We start from the raw sequence: 15,210 nt of genomic DNA on the forward strand, positions 1-15,210 counted from the left end.
GTCCCCTCCCTACCCCCTCCCCCAGATCCAGGGAACAGCCAAGGGCTCACCCAGCCCAGGTCTGAAAAATATTCTGGTTCAGAGGGTGGGAGAGGCTCAGGCTCTGCTGGGCCCCCGGCAGCCCCAAGGAAGGTAAGGGGCCCAGCCGCCAACCCACAGCGCACAGCTGTTGGGCACTTAGATCTCTCATCTCTGTGAAGGGACACCTTGAAAGGACTTTTTTCGAAAAGGAAAAATGGGTGTGATGCTGACCAAGCCATGATTGATGGGTGACGGGGGGGAAAGCAGAAATCTCCAAACTGCCCCCTGCAAGAGAACCGCTCACCAGGAGGCGCCCCTGCTGGTTGCCCTCCCATCCCTTGGGTGTTGGTGAGGCCGCCCATACTCACACCGGGGACCCTGGCCCAGCCCCACTTCCCCCATGTGACACATCGACTGCCCCACTCTGCTCACCGTCAGCTCCGAGGCGGGGTGGGGGGTGGGGGGAGGAATGTTTGTTTCTTTCAGGGCTGGGTCCCCAGTGCCCGGAAGCAATCTTGGTATACAACAGGCACTCAACTATATTTGTTAAGTAAATGAAGCTAGGAAGGGGGGCCCAGTGATGAACAGGATGCGCAGCAGGGCTACCCCATTCCTGGAGGAAAGGTGGACCAGACTGGCTTACTGGGCACGGAGATCATTTTGTAGGAACCCGGGAACCAGGGGAGGACCGGCCACAGGCTTACCGATTGGGAGGACGATGTACAGAGCACCCACGCCCTGGGGCCTCTCCGCATCCGCTCGGCCGGCAACATTACCCAGGACTGCGAGGGAGAAGGGAGAAAGTGAGGCCCAGTTCCCCAGTGAGAGGCGGGAAAACACAGCAGGTGTATGATGACAACCCGCAAAGGAAAATGCCTGACATTTCTCAGTGTCCTCAAACATTCAAAGGAACTTGAAGCATCTCCCAGGTGTGAGAGGAGCCGGGCTGGCTTCCTCCAGGGCCTCGCTTGTTAGCAATCGGGGTTATGGGATTTGGGGCAAATTTAAGAGGGTCCTTTCGCCTCACATTACAAGGCACTGGGGAAGGGACTGCTGGTCCCTGAGACCAACGCCTACAGATACATTCCCAGTGGCTGGCGAGGTCACTGGTGGAATTTTTCAACCTGCTTCTGCATTTGATGACAAGGAGCCTTTTCTGGATGGGGCCGGGGCCAACTTCTGTCCCCGTAATACTCAGCAATCCCAGTGCCTGGGTTGCATCGCACCAAAGCCCCATAGTCCTGCGCCAGCTGTCCCCACCTAATAAGAAATATTAGAAGCGGGGGGAACCTCATTATATAACCATGCCCGTGCACCTGGGCCGGACAATGTGAGGGGCCGTGCACATGAAAGTTTAAAGGCCTACAAACAGGCCAGTGAGCTGGGAAGACTGCACAAGCCACATCCAAGCCACACATAGGCCGGTGAACAGTGATGACCGTCTCCGGTTGTGTTCAAATCCCTCTGGGTTTTAATTCAATCCGCTGTCCCACGTGTTGTGGACAGAGTACATGCAGTTTTACACTTACGCATATTTAAGAAACCTTGTCACAAAAATAATTTTGGGCAGCAGCATCGGTGTCCTTGAAAAATTTTTCCCTTAAAAGGGCTCCTTTGCCAAATTCGAGAAGCCCTCGACGGGCCCATCTGTGAAACGGTTTTTTAAGCAGTGGTCCTTCAAGTGAGAAGGGTTCTGGGCCTCCCTCAACCATATAGTTCCTGTTTTATCTCCTTTATGGTTGAACAAAGGATTCAGCTATTCTGAGGGGGAAAAAAAAAAAAAAAAGTCTGAAACTTGCTGATGTGCCTTTTTTTTTTCTCCTGGCCAGAAAAGTCTGAGCTCCGTTTCCGGGCTGCTCAAAAACGGGGTCGGGCGCCCTCTGCTGGACAAAGCAGCAAATGGTGGGCTCCAATTCACTGAGAGCCCAGCTCTCACCTCCTCCAGCTGGGGAGGTAGATCATGACCTTGAGGGTGGGCTAAGATGAGGAGAGAGAGGGACTCGTCCCAGGCACTAAATTTAAAGGGGTCCCCCCAAAACTCAGTAAACCAGTAATATTATAATGCATTGTTTTTTTGTTTTTCTCCTGTTTTGGCCACACCGTGCAGCATGTGGGATCTTAGATCTCCGCCAGGGAAGTCCCTGCATTGTTTTTAAAAATCAAAATTAATGCCAACAGGAATTCCCTAGCGGCCCAATGGTCAGGATTCCACGCTCTCACTGCTGAGGGCTCAGGTTCAATCCCTGGTCAAGGAACTAAGATTCCACAAGTCACGCAGCACGGCCAAGAAAAAAGAAAAGAAAAGAAAAGAAAAATTAATGCCGATACCTCATGGTGACCAAAATAGCAAAACTTTTAGGAAAACAGGATCTGACTATACACTTTGCAAGATCCTGCCTCACTGAGACACTGGCTCCGAGCAAACTTTATTTACTAGAACAGGTGGCTGACCCCACATGCCATAGTTTGAGGATTCAATTTTTTTTAAAAAATACTGCATTAAAATATTACTTGAATCTTGGGTATTTTGGTGCCCCCTTTATTTATTTATTTTTAAAAAATATTTATTTATTTATTTGGCTGTTCCGGGTCTTAGTTGCGGCACATGGGATGTTCGTTGCCATATGCAGGATCTTTTAGTTGCAGCATGCAAAATCTTTAGTTGTGGCATGCAGGGGTGGGTCTTTCTTTAGTTGTGGCCTGCGGGGGTCTTTAGTTGAGGCATGCGAACTTAGTTGTGGGATGCAGGATCTAGTTCCCTGACCAGGGATCAAACCCAGGCCCCCTGCATTGGGAGCTCAGAGTCTTACACACTGGACCACCAGAGAAGTCCCTGGTGCCCCCTTTAGATGCTGCCCCAGGGAGTGCCTGACCTGCCTCATGCTAGTCCTGGCCCTGTTGGGCAGACACCTGAAAAAGCCCATGTGATCCCCACTATTCCAGGAAGGTGGGTGGGCACTGTTATTAGCTCCATTTTATAGGTAGGGAAACTGAGGCTTCCACCATGCCAGAGACAGTGAGAAAAGGAGCCAAGACTAAATCCACTCTGTCTCTTCACCAACATGGTCATATCAATGAACCGGGGCCAGGGTGACCCCAGCCTTTACCTTGTTGGGACATCGTCACTGACTCTGCCGTGGTGAGCTCAGGACTGGCTGTGCGCTTCGGACCCACGGTTGTCGAGTTGACTGTGGAGGGCCTCCAGGTGGTCACTGCAGGTTCAGTCTCTGAAAGAATAAACAGTTCCTGAGTGCCCTGCAGCTTGAGCCCCACTGATAGCTGCGCTGCTGCTGACAACGGATAGGAAGCAAGTGCCATGGGCCACAAAGAAATAACTGAAGACAAACGCACTGAAAATACAAACCCACCAATATCTATGTTATTATATTACACGTTGTTTTTCAAAAGGAAGATTCCTAAGTGTTACAGACACACTGGCCCCAAATGGAGACTTTCTCTGAGGATGAGGAGAATCAAAAGGGGGCCACCTTCTCCCTCAGTGTCTGCAACTAAAATCAGTCCCGGGCTTCCCTGGTGGCGCAGGCAGTCATTAAGAGTCCACCTGCCAACGCAGGGGACACGGGTTAGAGCCCTGGTATGGGAAGCTCCCACATGCCACAGAGCAACTAAGCCCGTGCGCCACAAATGCTGAAGCCCGCGCGCCTGGAGCCCATGCTCCGCAACAAGAGAAGCCACTGCAATGAGAAGCCCGCGCACCGCAATAAAGAGTAGCCCCTGCTCGCCGCAACTAGAGAAAGCCCGCGTGCAACAGCAGAGACCCAACGCAACCAAAAATAAACAAAATAAGTAAATTTATAATAAATAAATAAAATAAAACCAGTCCCTCCCCCACCCAAGAGGTCTGGGAAAGAGAGAACTAGACCTTACAGGTGAACTGAGTCCATCTCCCTGCCAGGCACAGTGCTGATGCGCCCAGCATTTGAGAAAGGCCTTACAAGGGCCTCCTGGGGCCTCACTCTCCCATTTGATGGATGAGTAAAGTGAGGGACAGGAAGGTCCGGCTGCTGGGCTGACCTGCAAGGGTGGCAGGAGGCAGACTGGTGCCCCCACCTGCAAGGCAGCTTCTCATGTCCTCGGCCAGCCGCGTGCCGTCGGGGCAGGCACAGGTGAACCTGGGCGAGCGGGGGTTGATCTGCGGGGCTGGCAGACACAGGTACTGGCAGCCACCGTTGTGGAGGGCAGTCCTCTCACACCAGTTCACCCCTGTGGCGGAAAAGGCAGGGAGGCAGGGTGAGAACGAGGTCAGAAAATTTCTAGAAAATTCCAGAGCGCCGGCAGGGACGTGGAGGTGGGGGTGGCCATCCCATCTTTACCTCTCGGCTGCGTGAGGTTGTGGAAAAGGACGATGTCCTCTGGAGAAAGCAGGTTTTCTGCCATCAAATTAATGTCCGAGCCTGTGAGGCGGTTGGCACTGAAAATGGCTTCATTGACAATATCCGTCCAAAATACTTTATCCTACATGGGAGTTAAGGAAGATCCCATCAACCATGGGGCTGGGACACAGACCACTGTCTCCACACCCCTTGAAGTTACTGGGGTTCTCTGGGGAACAAGCAGTGCTGGGTGGTAGCATCATTTCTTTTTTCTTTTTCTTAAAAAAATTTTTAATTGTGGGGACTTCCCTGGCAGTCCAGTGGTTAAGACTGCACGCTTCCAGTGCAGGGGACGTGGGTTCGATCCCTGATCAGGGAACTAAGATCTCACATGCCAAGCAGCGTGGCAAAAAAATAAAAATAAAAATAAAAAATAATAATAATTGTGTAAAATACACATTATGTAAAATTTACCATCTTAACCATTTTTAAGTGTCCAGTTCTTTGGCATTAAGTATATTCACATTGTTGTGTCCACCATCCATCTCTAAAACTTTTTCATCTTCCCAAATTAAAACTCTGTCCCCATGAAACACTCACTCCCCATACCCCTCCCCCAGCCCCTGGCGCCCACCATTCTACTTTCTGTCTCTATGAATCTGACTCCTCTAGGGACTCAGATGAGTGGAATCACACAGTATTTGTCTTTTTGTGCCTGGCTTATTTCACTGAGCATAATGTCCCCAAGGTTCATCCATGTTATAGCAGGTGTCAAAATCTCCTTCCTTCTTAAGGCTGAATAATATGTCATTGGATGGATGGACCGCATTGTGTTTATCCAGTCATCCACTGATGGACACTTGGGTTGCTTCCAACTCTTGGCTTTTGTGGATCGTGCTGCTTGAACGTGGGTTTACGAATACAGTTGACCCTTGAACAACATGCATTTGAACTGCGTGGATTTTTTTCAGTAGTAAATACACGATTCCCAGCTGGTTGAATCCACGGATGTGGAACTACAGATACCAACAAACCCTGGATACGGAGGACCGACTCTAAACTATACTCAGATTTTCGACTGTGTGAAGGGTCAGTGCCCCAAACCCCACGTTGTTCAAGGGTCAACTGTACAGCAACATTCTTTAGAGCAGAGTTTCCCCACTGGGATGCTATTTAGGGCCACATAAGCCTTCCTGATGGGCACCCCCATTCTCTTGCAGGGTGTTGAGCAGCATCCTTTTGTTTTGGCCTTGACTCACGGCTTGCAGGGATCTTAGTTCCCCGTCAAGGGATGGAAGCCGGGTCCCCTGCAGTGGAAGTGCTAATTCCTAACCACTGGACTGCCAGGGAAATCCCTAATTCCTGGTCTAAGACCTCTTCATGGTCACCAGCAGTTTTCTGACCTAGTCTGGGCTTGAATGACTACACGATGTGTGTGGACCTGTTAGCAGGAGCGCTCGCGCCTTGTATGTAAGTGATGCTCAGTCAGCAGCACTTGACCGTGAATTCCCGCAAGCGCGGAAGCAGCGACCGCTTGCCCCCAGCACCCACCTCAAAGATGGCCAAGGAGAAGGGGTGCGGCAGCTTCTTCTTGTCCTCCAGGATGGTCTTCCGGTTGCCCCCGGCGACATCAATGCTGGAGATGGAGTGCAGCTTGGAGTCGACCCAGTACAGGCGGCCGCTGGAAAGATCTAGAATCCAAGATGGGGGTGGGGGGGGACAAGGAGTGGTCACACGTGATGCGGGGGGCGGTGCTTGGGGCTTGGGCACGCTGCTCCCCACAGGAGGGAGACCCCCAAGGACCCAGCAGAGATGCGCCCAGGAAAGCAGTTCAGACCCTGCCCCCATCCCCACCCCCATGTGTGAGCCTGAACCGCATGCAGGTATGTGGGGGAATGGGAGCTGAGTTTCAGGTTATAAAATCTCAGGGAGGCCCGTGGCCATTTCCTCTCTTCCAGACTGTGCCTGACCCCACAGGACCACTGTGCTCCCAACATACCCAGGGTGATGCCATTGGGCCACTGGATGTCCTCCGTCACCAGCGAGTAAACGTCCACGCCATTCAGGCCCCCCTTCTTGATCTTAGCGGGGGTTCCCCAGTCTGTCCAGTACATGAAGCTGGTGGGACAGCGGGAAGGACAGACAGGAGGACATCAGGGAGGGAGGCTCTGCCTACCCAGAAGAGCTGCTTGCCCCTGAAGCAGCCAGGCCAGGACTCCCAGTTGGTTCTGGGGAGACCCTGGATGGGTTCTTTCTGCTTCCCTGACCTTGCTGCCCTCAAGGCCCACACCTGGTGAGACCTGGCAGGATTTGGAGGACGTTTGAGAACAAAGGGAGGTTTTCATTCCAATGTTGGGACTGAGGCCCTGGAATCTGCACCCTGAACACTGCTTTCTAAGGGTTTTTTATAAATTTGGGAGGGGGTAATTTTTTGGCTTTTTAAATACAAATATATATATATATATATATATACACACACACACACACACACACCCCTACATATACATACATGTATATATACACACACACACAAAGAGAGATTTTTTTAAATTGTGGTAAAACACACATAACATAAAATTTAGCATTTAACCATTTTTAAGTATACAATTCAATGGCATTAAGTACATTCACACTGCTGTGCAGCCATCACCAACATCCATCTCTAGAACTTTCTTTTCTCCCCAAACTGAAACTCTGTCCCCATTAAACACTGACTCCCCATCCCCCTCCCCCAGCCCCTGACACCCACTCTCCTACTTTCCGTCTCTGTGGATCTGACTCCTCTAGGGACTTCGCATAACTGGAATCATACAGTATTTATCCTTTTGTGACTGGCTTATTTCACTAAGCATAATGTCCTTAAGGTTCATCCATGTTGTAGCAGGTGTCAGATTTCCTTTTTAAGGCTGAATGAAGTTTCGCTGTATGCATATGCCACACTTTGTTTATCTAATCCTCTGCAGATGGACACTTGGCTACTGTGAATCATGCTGCTAAGAACACGGGTGTACAAACATCTGTTTCTGTCCCTACTTTCAATTCTTTTGGATCCATACTTACAAGTGGATCTCCAAGGGCTTTTATTTTCTTTCTTTCTTTCTTTTTTAAATCTTAATTTATCTTATTTTATTTATTTTTGCCATATCCTGCAGCATGCAGGATCCCCGACCAGGGATTGAACCTGTGCCCCCTGCAGTGGCAGCTCGGAGTCTTAACCACTGGACCTCCAGGGAAGTCGCTCCAAAGGCTTTTAAACATCTGAAGAGATGCTCAGGCTAACTCACAAGTGACCTAATACAAATTAAAACTACCCTGGAATACACCCTCCCCATCATGATTACAAAGATGGAAAACCCTTTGGTGAGAGTGTGGGGAAACGGGTCCTAGGGTGCGCCTCTGGCGGGAGGGTCAGTATCACAATGTTTGCTTGGAAGGACAATTTGAGGCTATGTCCATGTAAGTACCCTCAGACCTATTTGTAATCCAAATTCTAGAATGTTATCCTGCAGATAAACTGCAGCGACTCACCTTCAAAGGCATTCAAAGGTATTCATGGCTACTTTGTATGAGGCAGGGGGTAAAAACCTAAATTTCCAGGGGCTGGAGAGCAGTTTAAATAAATCATGGCCCATCGGGTTGGCAGGGAAGGAAACCCATAGGCCAAATGAAAGAGCCAGGTCGGGCAAAGAGTTCCATGCTATTGGGGGTGGGGAGAAGAAACACAAAAGCAGAGCACTTGGGGACTCCCTGGCGGTCCAGTGGTTAAGACTCTGAGCTTCCAGGCACGGGTTTGACCCCTGGTTGAGGGAACTACGATCCTACAAGCCATGCAGCGAGGCAATCAATCAATCAATAGCAGAGCACACAACACGCATCTAAGTGGAGCGTGTGGGACTTCCCTGGTGGTCCAATGGGTAAAACTCCCCACTCCCAATGCAGGGGACCCGGGTTCAGTCCCTGGTCGGGGAACTTAGATCCCACATGCATGCTGCAACTAAGAAGTCCGCATGCTGCAACTAAGACCTGGCGCAGCCAAATAAATAAATATTTTAAAATAAATAATGATAAGTGGAGTGTGTCGGGGAGGGTGTCTCTCTCTGCTGGCAGTAGGGTGGACCGGGTGACCCTCCACCAAATGAGAGCATTAGTCTTGATTGATGAGGACCTGACATGCCCACCTTCACCCCAAGGGGGGTCTGTCCGTTCTGAGCCACGGACACCATGCAAGGACAGCCAAGTGCGCCTTTGCCAACATTTTCTCCCTGAGGCCCAATGCTCCCTTTTCTCCAGTTATTGCAGCCAGAACATCCTGCCCATCCTGGGGTTGTGAAATGCCACACATGATGTACCGGGGCAGCTGGTGTGTGCTGCAGGTGCAGGGTACGTGTGACAGAGGACAGAGGCTTTCCGCCAGGGGACACGGGTCCCTGGGGACACTGGAGCTGCTGAGTCAGCCACGGGGCCTGCGGACCCCGAGGAGGGTGATCCACGGGCGGTGATCTGTCAGTCGGCTAACATTGTCCCAGAGCGTTTTTAAACATCTCTGCAATCCCGTCTCAGTGTAGGATACTCTGCCGTATAATACACTGGAATTTAAATTTCTAACTTCTAACAAGTGTTCATTTCTAATATAAATTTTTTTTTTTTGCCGCACCTCCTGGCACTGGGATCTTAGTTCCCCTACCAGGGATTGAACCCACGGCCCCTGCAGTGGAAGCATGGAATCCCAACCACTGGACCGCCTGGAAGTCCCTCTAATATCAATTTAAATCAGTATTTTATCTCTGATTTTGGATTCTATTCCATAGGGCAGGGCTTTTCAGGGTCTGATTCCACCTCAGGTGACACAGAAGACATGGTGGGGCATCGACCCCCAGGGCCCCCATAGGATGGGTGGGGAGGCCCACATTCTGGGCCTTGTTTTTTTTTTTTTTTTTTTTTTTGCGGTACGCGGGCCTCTCACTGTTGTGGCCTCTACCATTGCAGAGCACAGGCTCTGGACGCGCAGGCTCAGCGGCCATGGCTCACGGGCCCAGCCGCTCCGCGGCATGTGGGATCCTCCCGGACCGGGGCACGAACCTGTGTCCCCTGCATCGGCAGGCGGACTCCCAACCACTGCGCCACCGGGGAAGCCCTGGGCCTTGTTCTTTTCTGACATCGAGAGCATCCCGGGGTTCGGGACAGCCCGCATCCAACTCAGTCTGGTCTACCTCAGCACAAACCTCCCCCCACCTGGAGCCCTAATCGGTTCATGAACCCCACCCGTGTTCTTTGTGCCCCCAGCCCTGGGAATACCCACCCGTGGATGGGATCCACCACAATGGCCCGTGGCTTGGAGCCTTTCTCTTGGAAGAGCGTCTTCCTCTTCACACCCTTGGTGTCAGCCACTGAGACGGTGCCCAGGATGGAGTCAGTCCAGTATATGTTGCTGTGGATCCAATCCACTGCCAGCCCATCGGGGGCCTGGAGATCCTCGCTGATGACAGTGTCGTAGGAAGAGAAGCTGGAGGCTCTGTTGATCTGGGCGCTGAGGGGAGAGGAGGAGAGTGTCAGCTCCAGGGGCCCTCAGTCCACTCAGGGACTGGGGCTGCACGGGGCGGGGCCCAGGCTCACCTGTAGATCTTCCTCTGGGACAGGTCGGACCAGTAGATTCTGTTGCTGGCCACCTCCGTGTCCAGGGCGACCACGTTCTTCAGGTTGGGAATGACGCTGGCGTACTCGCTGCGGTCCAGAGTCATCTTCCTCACTTCGTGGCGGTTGGTGAAGAAAAGGTAGGCGATGGTGCCTGGGGAGCCAGGAAGGGGAGTTCAGGAGAGTGAAAGGGACCCTGGCCTCCACTGTCACCCTGCAGGGTCTGACTGAATCAGGGGAGACACCAGGATGCCTGCCTGGGGTATTAACAAAGTGGTTCTGATGTGGATCGGGGAGGACATGGTAAATGACTCACTTCAAATGCAAACTAACCAGCCCACACCCCGCCACATCCTTTACTGGGGTCTCACACTCTTGCCCACTATCCACCTTCCCTAGTCACCCCAGGGACAGGTGCCAGACAACAAGGGCCAGCGTCTATTCCCCAGAGACCACTGAAATTATTCAAACTCGCCTGTTCCTTCCCACAGAAACCACAATAAAGGCTCTCCCACAACCCCGGTTTGGTCTGTTGGCCTCACCATAGCTGAATAATAGTAAAACCTACATTTGAAAACATCTGGGCCCCAGCATTTTACATTGAAGAACGTAAGATGAAGAAATGATAACGGCAAATGTAAACAAAGTGATTCCTAATGTCAGGGAATTCTGCTTAGTGCTTTTCCTACGTTTTTCTCTCATTGACCCTCACCCTCCTAACAGGCAGCGGCTGTTGTCAGCTCCCTGTACAGATAAGGGAATTAAGGCTCAGAGAGAAGTGACTTGCCCAAGGTCACACAGCTAGTGGGTGGTAGAGCTGGGATTCGAACCTGGGTCACTTTGACTCTGGGGGCTGTGCTATAACCATGACATCAATATCCACCAACACACCGAGCCTTCTACAACTGACCCCCCTCAGAATATCCCTTCCCATGACACCATTCCAGCTGGGATGGCATCTGTAGGGACCTGCCCCTACAGAATGGGATGAAAATGAAATCTCAAATCCTGGAGGGCTTCACACATGGGCATGTAACAGAGGGAAGCCAGGGAGCTGTCAAAGGGATGATGACTGAGAGGCCCTAGGGGAAACAGCTCTAAAATATTTCTGCAAAACTGGCCCTCATTTGGAATCACACTGCAAGAGCAGAACATGACAGAAGACAAAGGATGTTTGGGTGACCTGTCAACTTCACCAGGACAGCTATGCCTCCAAAACCATGGGATCCCTTGATCTAGGTGATTCTAAGAATTAGTGCATGGTTGCAGTTCTAACCTAAACGTCAGGTAGAAGAAACTCAGTGATTTGTACTATTTTGTTTCATTATGAACAATTATATTTTGGTCTCTTTTCAATGGATTTACTTTTTTTGATATAAGTTCCTTTAGCTGGAGGGGGTGCAGGCTGTTCAGGCCATGGCTTTCCACTTCTTGTGCCCTGAAGCCCCTCATGGGACTGGGGGCTACAAACCATCCCCCACGGGATTGATCTGCATCTTCAGAGAAGCCGGACAGGTGTGGGCAGCTCCCTAGCCCGATTCCTAACTAGGCTGTGGTGTTCACCTACCAAAGGCCTCCGGAGCAGATGGTCTACCCCCGGGTCACTGCAGTCGGTGCAAAGTTCAGATGATAAAATTCCCCACCACGTTCGTTCCCCGTCCCGCCGCCTCCCTACACTCACCCACGGCCTTGCAGGCCTTGGTGAGGGGCTCCAGCTGGAAGCCCTCCTCACACTGGCACTTGTAGCTGCCCTCGAGGTTCACGCAGAGCTGGCTGCAGGCGTCTGGGTCCTGACACTCGTCGATGTCTGCGGGATGGGACACAGAGAGATTTGGGGCATCTTCCCCATGGGATGCAGATGGAGCCATGGGCTCTGACCAAAGGCCGTGCATCCCAGTGGCAAATGGGGGACAGCTCATCAAATGGGGGATAGCTCATCCCCTCTGGGGAAGACCTCCAGGGCCAGGGACTCTGACCAACAAAATCTTGGAAACAGCCAAGTGTCACCTCTAACAGTGACCCCGACCTCACCATTCACCTCAGGGCACAGCCAGCAGGGCCAAGCTGAGTCAGCTGAGATTTCTTTCTTAATTATTAATCCCCAAAGGCCAGAAGCAAGTCCTCCCTGAGAGCCAAGCCGGCGACAGTTGGCCCGTGTACCTGGCCTCCTACCAGCCCTGTACAGAGGGGACGGTGCCCACGCCCACTTAATGGATGGGAAAACTGAGGCTGAGGGCTTGACCTTCCCCATGTCCAGGGAAAGGGCCGGGGCTCGGGAATCACCTTCACATCTGTGCTTGTCCACCAGCTGGAAGCCCTCAGGACACAGGCACTCGTAGCCGATCTTGAGGTCGTTGCAGATGTGGGAGCAGCCGCCCTTGTTGTCCAGACACTCGTTGGTCCCTGTGCCAGGTGGGGGATGGAGACCGGTCACACTCTGGCCTCCAGCCGCCACTCTCCCGCCACCCTGTGCTATTTCGCCGTCATCATTATAATCACCACAATGACTGTGCAGCTGCAGAAGTACCATGACTCCCAAGAGGACTCAGCCACTGTCACATGGGACGCCATGGATGAACCACGAGGATGTTATACTGAGTGAAATAAGCCAGGTATAGAAGGACAAATACTGCACTATTCCACCTCGAGGCCCCTATTGCAGTAAAATTCATAGGGACAGAAGGTAGGATGGTGGGTGCAGAGGCTGGGGGAGGGGGAGGGGGACTTAGTGTTTAACGGGGACAGAGTCTCAGTTCTGCAAGATGAAATAGTTCTGGAGATGGATGGTGGTGATGGTTGCACGACAACGTGAATGTACTTAAAACACTACTGAACTTCACTAAAAATGGTTACGATGGTAAATTTTTATGTTTTTTTAACTGTAATTACAATTTTTTTAATTATAAAAAATAAAAGCCGGGGCTTCCCTGGTGGCGCAGTGGTTGAAAGTCCGCCTGCCGATGCAGGGGACCCAGGTTCATGCCCCGGTCTGAGAGGATCCCACATGCCGTGGGGCGGCTAGGCCCGTGAGCCATGGCCGCTGAGCATGCGCGTCCGGAGCCTGTGCTCCGCACCAGGAGAGGCCACAGCAGTGAGAGGCCCGTGTATCGCAAAAAAAAAAAAAAAATAAAAGCCACATACAACTTCCTACAGTTACATATATTAACCCATTTAATCCTCCCTACAACCCTAAAGGCAAGGGAACTACAGCTGGGGAAACTGAGGCATGGCCAGATTAAATGACCTGCCCAAGATCACAGCACTGGACTCGAACCCAGGGCACTCGGCTCCAGAATCTATGCTCTTACCCTCTGTACCAGGCATGGGCCAAAGCCAGCCCTCCACCTGCTCTTACACAGCTAAGTAGGGTTTTTACATTTAAAAACAGTTGAAAAGAAAAATAAGAATCGAAAGCAAAATGGTATTTCGTGAAAAAGTTCTATGAAATTCAAGTTTCTGTATCCATAATAAAATATTCCTTGGAGCACGGCCCCAAGCATTCATATGCACGTGTATGCATTTGTATGGCTGCTTTTCTGCTACAATGGCCAAGTTGAAGAGCTGTGACACAGACCTTATGGCCTGTAAAGTCCAAAATATGGGTCATAGCACTGCTAAAACTACACGCATTGCATCATTTGATCCCCAGCAGCCCTAGGATGTGGGAGCAGTTACTGTCCCATTTTACAGCTGGGAAAACTAAGGCTTAGAAGCCAATCCACTTATCCCCAGCACCCACCCCCCACCATCTGTCTCACCCCACAGCACTTGTGGGCCTGGGTGGGCCAGCCCCTCGCAGCACCGCAGCACCCACGTCTGGGTCCCACCCCTGCTCTGCCAGCTGCCCGCACCCTGGGGCTCACCGCACTCCTTGAGGGGTTCGTCCGACCAGTCTCGGCAGTCCCTGACTGAGTTGCACACTTTGTCCAGGGAGATGCACTCGCCGCTTTGGCACTTGAACTTGTTGGGTCCCTCACACAGAGTCACTATGAGAGCCACAGAGGAGGATCAGGTGCTTCTGAGCAGCAGGAGCCCACTTAGTGCTTTTTATTAATATGATAGCTTATTCATGCAAGAATAGATGCAAACGTATTTGGTAATAAAACAGAATAATTATTGAACGTCTGTGAAGCCTCCACTCAGCTTAAGAATTAGAAATGTCACCAAGAGCAGGGGCTGGGAAACTCTGGCCCACTGCCTGTTGGTTTAAATAAAGTTTTATTGGCACACAGCCCTGCCCATTCATTTACATATCATCAGCGGTGGATTTCACGCTATAATAGCAGAGTCCAGTAGTTGTAATTGAGACTATGGCCCACAAAGCTGAAAATACTTACTATCTGGCCTGTACCATTGGGCCCTGACAGAGACTATTATAGTGGTTTTTGCCATCCCATCCCCCTACTCTCTGCTACCCCCAGAGGTAATGATAGTGTTGAATTATGGGTTTACCATTTCCTTATTTTTTCATTAATCATTCTATCAAACATGTATGAATGAACAATATATTGTTGAACTCTGCTTGTTTTTGAGTATGATATAATAACTGTACCCAGTAAATTCCTACAACTTCCTTCTTGCTCCCAACCCCAAGGTTATGAGGTTTGCCTGGGCTGCAGACAAGGGCTGTAGCCTCATTTTCTCAGCTGTATGGTATTCCACTATGTGCCGTTTAAAATTATTTCCATATACCCCTGTTCACAGCAGCACTATTCACAACAGCCAAGGGGTGGAAGCAACCCAAGTATCCATCCACAGATGACTGGATAAACAAAATGTGGTCCATCCATACAATAGAATGTTATTCAGCCTTAAAAAGGGAGGAAATTCTAACACCTGCTACCACATGGATGTACGTTGAAGACATCATGCTCAGTGAAATAAGCCAGTCACACAAAGACAAATACTGTGTGATTCCACTTACATGAGGTCCCTAGAGGAGTCAAATTCATAGAGACAGAAAGTAGAATGGTGGGTGCCAGAGGCTGGGGGAGGGGGAGGGGGAGGGGGAGTGAGTGTTTCACAAGGACAGAGTTTCAATTTGGGAAGATGAAAAGAGTTCTGGCAATGGATGGTGGTGACGGTTACTTTGCACTACTGAATTGACCCTTAAAAATGGCTAAGATAAAAAAAAAAAGGTTAAGACGGTAAATTTTATGTTATAGGTATTTTACCACAATTAAAAAAATACTTTGGGACTTCCCTGGTGGCACAGTGGTTAAGA

The 15,210-nt window shown here is 50.8% G+C and overlaps 1 protein-coding gene across 4 annotated transcripts in view; it reads right to left on the bottom strand.

The window, feature by feature from the left end:
* LDLR (low density lipoprotein receptor) overlaps positions 1-15,210 on the bottom strand; it is a 36,048-nt gene that overhangs the window by 3,147 nt on the left and 17,691 nt on the right. For 3 of the 4 annotated variants that reach the window (XM_030879745.2, XM_060297104.2, XM_060297106.2), the window contains exons 6-16: positions 13,850-13,972; positions 12,270-12,389; positions 11,668-11,793; positions 9,969-10,140; positions 9,655-9,882; positions 6,355-6,473; positions 5,907-6,046; positions 4,356-4,497; positions 4,057-4,245; positions 3,129-3,248; positions 726-803 (exon numbers count right to left, since the gene is read on the bottom strand). In XM_030879745.2, the coding sequence (XP_030735605.1) occupies positions 726-803; positions 3,129-3,248; positions 4,057-4,245; positions 4,356-4,497; positions 5,907-6,046; positions 6,355-6,473; positions 9,655-9,882; positions 9,969-10,140; positions 11,668-11,793; positions 12,270-12,389; positions 13,850-13,972 (1,557 nt within the window). The remainder of the gene's footprint in view (positions 1-725; positions 804-3,128; positions 3,249-4,056; positions 4,246-4,355; positions 4,498-5,906; positions 6,047-6,354; positions 6,474-9,654; positions 9,883-9,968; positions 10,141-11,667; positions 11,794-12,269; positions 12,390-13,849; positions 13,973-15,210) is intronic. The other variant, XM_060297105.2, reaches the window with a different exon arrangement.

Source organism: Globicephala melas, chromosome 3, assembly GCF_963455315.2.
Source record: "Globicephala melas chromosome 3, mGloMel1.2, whole genome shotgun sequence".
In the NCBI taxonomy this organism is placed as follows: Eukaryota; Metazoa; Chordata; class Mammalia; order Artiodactyla; family Delphinidae; genus Globicephala; species Globicephala melas.